This window comes from Saccostrea cucullata, unplaced genomic scaffold (assembly GCF_032062105.1).
Source record: "Saccostrea cucullata isolate Sc308-1 unplaced genomic scaffold, CSIRO_AGI_Scuc_v1 ctg20646, whole genome shotgun sequence".
NCBI classification, from domain to species: Eukaryota; Metazoa; Mollusca; class Bivalvia; order Ostreida; family Ostreidae; genus Saccostrea; species Saccostrea cuccullata.
This window is the reverse complement of record NW_026939943.1, coordinates 1-9,735: the sequence shown is the minus strand read 5'-3', so window position 1 is coordinate 9,735 and position 9,735 is coordinate 1. Positions and strand designations below refer to the sequence as shown.

The following is a 9,735-nucleotide window of genomic DNA, read 5'->3' as shown; positions in this document are numbered from 1 at the left end:
ATAATAAATTTATCATTATTACAGTAACTTGATCCGAAGAGCCGTATCACGTCTCGTTGACAGGCGCGGATCATCAGATCAACCTCGACGCTGCGCGTCTCGTTAGATCTGATGATCCGCGCCTGTCAACTCGACGTGATACGACCCTTCGGATCAAGTTACTGTTATAATAATATATATATCTCAACTTCTTCCTTGTTTTTAGGAGATAGTTGGAAATCTAGTCACCCACTTTGGTAGTGGATTTGAAGGAGAGACAGATTCTTCCCTAGATATACTGTACCAGCTAGTGGATAAACACCTGGACAAAATGGCACCTTTTGCAATCTTTGTTAAGGTGACATTGAAACTTTGATAGACATTTGCTTCTCTTTTTGAAAAAATGAACATAACTGTCTAAACTTGTATTTCCAAATAGAGAATGATCTATCATTTTCAGATACCTGTAAGTGATAAATGCATATTAAGTGTTCATGTGTATATATGTAAAAATTTATCAATGTAGAAAATTTCAGATAAAAAATTAGAAGGGAAATTTTTTCCCCTTAGAAATCCTTTATCCCCTTTAAATTTTATGATGGGCCATGCACATTGAGGCTTTCTTCACTGTCTTCTTTTGTTAGGTTGTTCTGGACTACCTTGATAATCTAAGTGTCCTCCAGATAAGGAAACTGTACTCACTCCTCAGCACACTGGCATTCAGAAGTACCCAGGGAGGAAACATGATTCAGGTACAGTCAACTTAACTGTAAAGCAAAAGGGTCTAGATCATGAAATTAATTAATTTAAATTGATTAAAAAACACACATTCACAAGAAATTCAAATTATTATCCCAACAAAATTTAAATCCTTAAAAGAAATATTAAATTAGTACCTTTCCAGAAGAGAGAGGTATTCATATTTCAGCTAATTGCTTTTTAGCTCACCTGAGCCGAAGGCTCAAGTGAGCTTTTCTGATCAAAATTTGTCCGTTTGTGTCGTCGTCATTGTCGTCGTTGTCGTTGTTGTCGTTAACTTTTCACATTTTCATCTTCTTCTCAAGAACCACTGGGCCAATTTCAACCAAACTTGCTACAAAGTATCCTTGGGTAAAGGGGATTCAAATTTGTTCAAATGAAGGGCCATGCCCTTTTTCAAGGGGAGATAATTATGAATTAGAGAAAAATTGATGGTATTTTTAAAAAATCCTCTTCTCAAGAACCACTGGGCCAGGAAGGATGAAACTCATGTGGAATCATCCTCAGGTAGTGTAGATTCAAATTTTTTCAAATCATGAACCCCTGGGGCTAGGGTGGGGCCACAATGGCCAACCAAGTTTTACATAAGAATATATAGGAAAAATCTTTAAAAATCTTCTTCTCAAGAACCACTGGGCCAGGAAGGATGAAACTCATGTGGAATCATCCTCAGGTAGTGTAGATTCAAGTTTGATCAAATCATGACCCCCGGGGCTAGGGTGGGGCCACAATGGCCGACCAAAGTTTTACATAAGAATATATAGGAAAAACCTTTAAAAATCTTCTTCTCAAGAACCACTGGGCCAGGAAGGCTGAAACTCATGTGGAGTCATCCTCAGGTAGTGTAGATTCAAGTTTGTTCAAATCATGACCCCCGGGGCTAGGGTGGGGCCACAATGGCCGACCAAAGTTTTACATAGGGTTATACATATAGGGAAACCTTTTAAAATCTTCTTTTCAAGTACTTCGAAGCCATGATTAGTGATATTTATATGGATAGTGTAGATTCAAGTTTGTTCAAACCATGACCCCCTTGGGTGTTAAAATTCAAGCCCCCCTCTCAGTTAACTTTCAGTTCTGATCTGATATGTGCTTTTTCCTAGCCAATGTGCTAAGGTGAGCACTGTGGCCCCTGGGCCTCTTGTTTTTACTTGGAAGTTATTAGAGAAAATGACTTTGTAAATTTATAATAATGTCTGTTTTTCATTTCTAGGATGATCTTCACATCATAATAAGGAAGCAGCTGTCCAATGATAATCCAAAGTAAGTGTAACTCCATCTTACAATATTTACATTCCGTGTATTTTTCCTTAGGAAATTCATTAGAAATCCACGACATTCAAATTTCTATAACACACGTGAAACTTTTTCACCGCGCATTAGAATACATAGTAGGAACTATATGCATTTTCTATAATCTAGGAACACCAAAATGTACAATGATTTGACTCAATTTAATTAAAAACTATAATCCTGTTAAATTAACATAAAAATAATACAAATGTGCATTTACAATTAATTTGTCACTTTTTTTCCTCGCAATGTTTGTTTGCGTTATTTAACTTTGCAAAGTCATCTGACATCACAAACGGCTCTTCCGTCTATTAACCACGTTAGTTTTGAAGGGCGCTAAATTCACATTAAATATTAACGAAATAAGCAATTATGAAGAAGGAAAATTAGAGAATGTAAATATAAGCATTGAATTAATATTTTTAGCTGTCTTCGGTCCTATAACACACCTGGCCATGCCAACAAATTTATCATACTGCGCTAACGTGCGGTATTCAATTTGTCGGCACGGCCAGGTGTGTTATAGGACCGAAGACAGCCAAAAATATGAATTCAATGCTTAAATAATCCAAAATAAGAATGGTAACTCTGTCTTACAATAATCCAAAGTAAGTGCAACTCCATCTTACAATAATCCTAGTCCGAAAAATCTGACGTTTATCTGGCTTTTTTACGCGATTTTGATATTTTACATGCCAGGAAAATGTCAGAACTGACACCATTACGAAAACTGGGAAATCGCCGCCTCGAACCGGAGGCGGCATTCAGAGGTTGATTTTCGATACTTGTAAACCAAATTAAATGCTGAATTCACATTTTATCAATAGTACAATACCTTAAGTACTCACCAACATCATTTTTATGGTTCATTTATGAAATAATATAATACAATGAAAACATTTTATCTGACTGTTGAGATTTGTTTTCATTTCGTGCATTTTAAAATCGTGCAAGTTCTGAATCGGAATGTGGAGTGGTAATTTCTATTCATCGATATTGGTGAGTTCTAGGAGCATTGTGCCATTGATAAATTGTGATTTCGGCATCTAATTCGGTTCCCAAGTTCAGAAAATTAACTTCGGGTAGAGACGGTAAAATTCTTGGTTTTCGTAATGGCGCCGGTTCTGACGTTTTCCTGGCATGTAAAATATCAAAATCGTAAAAAAGCCAGAAAAACGTCAGATTTTTCGGACTACATTAATCCAAAATAAGTATGGTATATACATGTAGGTTAAGAAGCATGAACATGATAAAGAATGGGATATTTTTATGTCTTTATTTTAGATATAAGAGAATGGGCATCATTGGAGCTGTAATGGTGGTAAAAAGTATCGCATACAATCAGTAAGTTCTGATGACTTAGAAACAATGGTAGACATTTGACATATATGTATTTTATGTGACAACCTCCACAAATCTCTACAGTTAACAAATCTTGAACTTCATTTTCTGAAGATCATTTGTTAAAAGAGTCTGATTAGATTTCGTAAACTTAGATAGGTATTTTATGATATTTCCGGTAAGTATAATTTGGTAGAAAAAAGATTAAAGTGGGCCCCCATCTAAAGATTATCTACACTGGAATATCCCTTAAACATGAAGATTCTGTACTTTTGCATTAGAAATGGAGACAATGATCCTAGCCAGGTTCCTGCTGGTCCTATGACAGAGAGCCTGTACAAACAGGTGATAAACCTGTTACAACTGGTCAAAACCAGCAGCAGCCGGATGTCCGAGGCCGCCGCTCTCTTCATGGATGAGCTGGCTAATGTGGTGGGCAAAGGTCACCTTGACAGCAAAGTGGAGGTGGGTGAATGGATGCATTTGTCATCAGTTATGATATATTTCAAATATTTTTCATAGGCACAAAAAAAACCAAGCAAAGCTCATAAGCATTGAATGTACTCAATCCAATGAAAATTATACACTATCACTTCTGAAATATTTGGCAACATCCCATTCAATGTCATGACAGAGTGACCTTCCGTTTAGCCAATCAAAGGAGACAAGATAGGCTAAGACCCCTTTTTAGCTCACCTCAACGAAGTTGGGGGGAGCTTATGTGATACCCTCGGCGTCGGCGTCGGTGTCGGCGTCGGCGTCCCAGGTTAAGGTTAAGTTTTTTGGGGCAGTTTTCTTTTTAAGTACTTCTATGTCCTATATTGATTAGACATGCATGGAAGATGCTTCTAGTGTCTTTCATTGTACCAGTCCAAGATTCAGATGCTGCAGTTTAAACAAAGAAATGACCAGATTAATGTTTTTTGGAGCAGGTTAACATTTTTGGTGCAGTTTTTGGTGTAGGTTTCATTTCCAAGTAACTATAAGCCCTATGTTGACCAAACTTGCATGAATGATACATCTAAGGATGCATACTACCGGGCTTGCTTCGGATGCTGAATCTGACCTACATTTTCTGGCTGAGTGAACAGGTTAAAGTTTTTGGTGCATATTTCAATTCCAAGTAACTATAAGTCTTATGTTGACCAAACTTGCATGGATGATACATCTAAGGATGCATACTACCGGGCTTGCTTCGGATGCTGAATCTGACCTACATTTTCTGGTTGAGTGAACAGGTTAAAGATTTTGGTGCAGGTTTCATTTCCAACTATCTATAAGTCCTATGTTGACCAAAACATGCATGGATGATACATCTAAGGATGGATACTACCAGGCTTGCTTCGGATGCTGAATCTGACCTACATTTTCCGGTTGAGTGAACAGGTTAAAGTTTTTGGTGCAGATTTCAATTCCAAGTAATTATAAGTCCTATGTTTACCAAACTTGCATGGATGATACATCTAAGGATGCATACTACCAGGCTTGCTTCGGATGCTGAATCTGACCTACATTTTCTGGTTGAGTGAACAGGTAAAAGTTTTTGGTGCAGGTTTCATTTCCAAGTAACTATAAGCCCTATGTTGACCAAACTTGCATGGATGATACATCTAAGGATGCATACTACTGAGCTTGCTTCAGATGCTGAATCTGACCTACATTTTCTGGTTGAGTGAACAGGTTAAAGTTTTTGGTGCAGGTTTTATTTCCAAGTAACTATAAGCCCTATTTGACCAAACTTGCAAGGATGATACATCTTAGGATGCATACTACCGGGCTTGCTTCGGATGCTGAATCTGACCTACATTTTCCGGTTGATTGAACAGGTTGAATTTTTTTGTGCAGGTTTCATTTGCAAGTAACTTTAAGCCCTATGTTGACTAAACTTGCATGGATGATACATCTAAGGATGCACACTACCGGGCTTGCTTCGGATGCTGAATCTGACCTACATTTTCTGGTTGAGTGAACAGGTTAAAGTTTTTTGGTGCAGGTTTCATTTTCAAGTAACTATGAGTTCTTTAATGACCAATCTTGCATGGATGATACATCTAAGGATGCATACTACTAGGCTTGCTTCGGATGCTGAATCTGACCTCCTTTTTGTGGATAAGTGAAAATGTTAGTTTTTGATGCATGTTTCATTTCCAATTAACTTTGAGCCCTATAATGAGCAAACTTGCATGGACGATACCTCTTAGGATACACACTAATGGACTTGCTTCGGATGCTGAATTTGACATACATTTTTCAGATAATAGACCAGGTAAAAGTTATGGTTGCATGTCTATTTCCAAAAAACTATAAGGCTTATATAACATTGTATAAATCAAACTTGCACAAATGTTGCATCAAGAGATGAAAACTCTCAAATTTGATTCAGATGCTGGATTTTGATTACATTTTCATGAAGAAGAACTAGATTAAATTTTTTATGTAGGTCTATTTCAAAGTATCAGATCAAAATTGCTTAAATATTTTCATTTTTGGAATGTACAGTTTTTGTTGGTTAATTGTGTGACTTTGCCTTACTTAAAGACAACATTCGTTGAGGTGAGCTCTGTAATCTCTGATTACCTATGTTTTGCCCCTGGTTTGGGGTGTCTTTTAGAATGATGCAACAGTGTATCAATAAATCAATGAAACCCATTGTCACCCCCTGCCACAAAATGAGTTTTAGTTCTAAGTTATGGGTTACACAGAGGTCACAGGAAGATCAGAAAAAAAGTCAATTACTGAATTTTCTCATTTTATGCAAATTTTCACAATTTTCATGGCAAAATTTGTTTCAGAAAACATAGAGCACAAGCTGGTTTATGTACCAGTATTATATTTTTCAAACACTACTTTCAGATGCATCTTTAATATGTACAGTATAAAAATCTCCGATAGGCAAGCTTGTGCTCTATGTTTTCCAAAGTTAAAAATTTTGTAAAAATTAGAAATTAAAAAGTTTTACAAAATTGCACCAGAATTAAGAAAATTCGGGAAATGGTCCCACCTCCTCCCCCTCTTGTAGCCTCTGTTTAAGCTTTGAATTAAAATTAGCACTGGTTTTTAAACAAGCATCTTTTTAAGTTAATAACTACAAACTATCACAATTTTAACTGTGTTCAGAATTTTACAACAAATAGGGGGTCAGATTCAGCCTTTACAATACATTTTCCTTTCTGCTGCTGGAGTTTTGCACCAAATAAAACTATGCATTACAAAGGCTGTGCTGTGTATGAATGTGATGTGAGGAATATCTTGTTAAATGTTTAAAAAAAAAAAATTTATTTAGAACTATTGTTGTCTGGGCCTTTTCCTGGTACATTAAGGTTCAAAGCAAAATGTAGATCTTTTTTGTGCTAATTGTTTTAAATATACATTGTTTTTCAAATAATTGATTAAAAGTCTTTAAATTTTTGTTTTTCTGATTGCTGTCTTTGTCAGGAGTGGATCACGGAGAACGTGACGACGGATTTCCAGGATCACTATGTTGTAGACATAAAGGAAGCAGACTCAGAGAGGTACAAGTTTGTTTAGTTGTTAGAGAGGTACAAGTTTGTTTAGTTGTTAGAGAGGTACAAGTTTGTTAAATTGCCAGAGAGATACAAATTTGTTTAGTTTTCAGTGAGGTATAATTTTTGTTCAGTTGTCAGAGAACTCTGAAGGTGTTAGATGAAATCACATAAGTGATGTAGAAACTTGCACAAAGACGTAATACAGTGTATATTTGAATTTAAGCTAGTTTAAACTTCCTGTCTAAATGATGCTGCATTGTGTATAAATCTTTTTTTTTAAATAAACCTTGAGATTGATAAAAAAAAGTTGTAATTGCAATCCCACATACTCACTGTAAATAAGTTTGTGGTAATGAATGAAATTTACCATTTTTTTGTGTACGTTTTCAGTTTGATAGCCCAGGATGTGAGGTTTGGTTTGGATGATGACAGTGAAGTACCTATAGGCATCCCGCTGGTGGTTCTGACTGAGAAATCTGTCAAGGACAAGAAGAAAACACCGAACCAAAACACAGGGTATCTCCCACATAGAGGATCAGATTCATGAATGATATTTCAAACTTTGGAAATTTATATATAAAGACTCTTATGAAACCTCTGCCCCATGATAGGATACTTTTTGTTATTTAAAAAAATGTAAATTAATTATTATAATTTTAATTTTTTTGTAACACATCATTTGATTGGATAAAAGATTTATTTTATATCATGCAATATAAGTTGTCTACGTCACAACGAGTTATGTCAAAAAGTTATTACTCCGCTTGACATTATTCTCTAAATGTATGCTCAATTTGAAGCCATTTTTGGAGAAAAAATATCTTATTATATACACTGGGCCAAAATAAAATTATAGTTTGTTTGGAATTGCCGCCCGCCTCATTGAAATACCCCCCGCTCAAAAAATTTTATTGGCAAAATATTGGAAATATTTTTTTTACCGTCTTATGTCCGACATCGCTTTTTACAAGTTTGTTCGTTCTTCGAAGTAGGTTTTTAAAGTCGGGTTTGAGCTCACATAAATTTAACAACACCGGTCAATAAAACGCTTTCTTCATAGTATTTATGATATAAGGAATATAGATGGCGATTTGACAAAATGAAAGCAGCCAAAATGTCAGACCAAGTTGGATCAGTGGATGTGAAAACATTCAAGCGTTGAATACCAGAACATTTATGCATCTTCATAAAAATAAAAGGTGAATAAAAAATTAAATGGAATTATACACCGATACCTGGAAAGAGATTGCCCTTTGAACTTGATAGGATAAGTCCGTCATGTTGAAATTAAAAATGATCGTTCAGTTCCCAGTTAAAAAATTACATGGGTCAGAAATTTTTATTCCCAAATACATAAGGAAAAATGTTGTCTGTCAGTATGACAAGTCTTTGAAACCTAATGTTAAAACTGATTCATGGCGAACACTCTAGAACATACCAAGCACCCCCTCCCGTTTTTCCACAAAACATCCCAACTATTCTTAAGAAATTTTGTGTGGTTTGCACTCTTTGTAAGGGTTGTCTTAATGAAGGGCTAAATTTCAAAGAGAAATGCTATGAAATACACTAATGAAATTATTTTAAAAAGATTTGTAAAGAAATTGTTTTAAAAAGATTTTTAAAATAAAGAAAACAGTTTGACGCAAATCTAACATCGAAGAAAGATTGATACTTGAGTACCGTTCTGTGTATATTTAAGACAAAAATGATATTAATCAAATAAAAGAAAGACGGAAATTAACGAAAATCACCACTGTTCATTGCGATTTTTAATTTCTATTAATTAGCTTCAATTTGTAAAAAATAAAATAAATTCCCTCCCTCCCTCCTGGGTCTGAAAACCCCCAGGCGGCAATTCCAAACAAACATTTTTTTAAGGATGGCCCTGAAATTAAATTATAAGGAATGAAGCTTATTTTAACTATGTTATACGATATAACATAATTTCGGGCAGTTTAAGCTTTTATAAACCTCTTCGCTTTGTATAACATTGGTTAAAATAAACTTCATTCCTTAAATAAAATTATAAAGATGATCTTTTCTTATTCATCAAATATGTACAAAGATTAGTTGTTCTATAGAGAGAGCCCAGACCCTATGTGCTTGTCCCCACACTTCAGACTGCTGCGGATGTGTGAACAGAGACAGACTGGAAACCTGGAAAACATCGATGCCCTGCTGGGTAGGTACAAATCAGCTGTTCAGTATCAATATCAGGGCCTAATTGACACTTTTTGGTGCTAGGTCTTAGGTCAGATGAGAATTTTAAATGGAAAAAAGAAAAGGTCAAAACTTAAAATATCTATGGCCTTTTAAACTCTTGAATATGATGTACATTTATGTCCCCTTTTGAACATCAAAATCTAGCTGATTGATTTAGATAAACAGTTCCTAAGTTTCAATGCTTTGTACAAAATATTTCCTGCAGTTGAATCAAGTTTTACCCAAGTTTGATTTGTAGAGTTATGTCCCTTTTGATCTTTAAATTTGATGAAAGCAAGATGTTGAGTTTATGAATGTATATTTATGTTCCATCTACAATACTCTTCAAATTGAATTGATACTTAATTCATACCTACATATTCATGTTAAAATAACCTTTTTTGTTGGTTTAGTTAATACATGTACTTTACTTCTGAAAGTATGTAAAATCGATTAAGATTTATGTGAACATGTGAATCATTATTGGATGATATGCATAAAAATATGAACAATTTTAACAAATTATGCTATGACCAGGGAGTGTTTGAATGTTCATAATTCATCCTATGCTTGTATTTAACAATACAGGGGATCATTTATTTGACACATTTTGACAATTGTTGTTTGTGGGTTCATGCCTAATATCAGTACGGCG

The 9,735-nt window shown here is 35.0% G+C and overlaps 1 protein-coding gene across 1 annotated transcript; it reads left to right on the top strand.

Moving 5' to 3' along the window:
- Positions 1 to 205: 205 nt before the first annotated feature.
- On the top strand, positions 206 to 9,133 carry LOC134254323 (Fanconi anemia group D2 protein-like; the record flags this gene model as incomplete). The annotated part of the gene is made up of 8 exons (XM_062736846.1): positions 206 to 337; positions 624 to 731; positions 1,952 to 2,001; positions 3,316 to 3,375; positions 3,654 to 3,837; positions 6,808 to 6,884; positions 7,269 to 7,394; positions 8,960 to 9,133. Coding segments are annotated over 8 exons (900 nt in total), but the record flags the coding sequence as incomplete, so codon positions are not given.
- Positions 9,134 to 9,735: the final 602 nt, after the last annotated feature.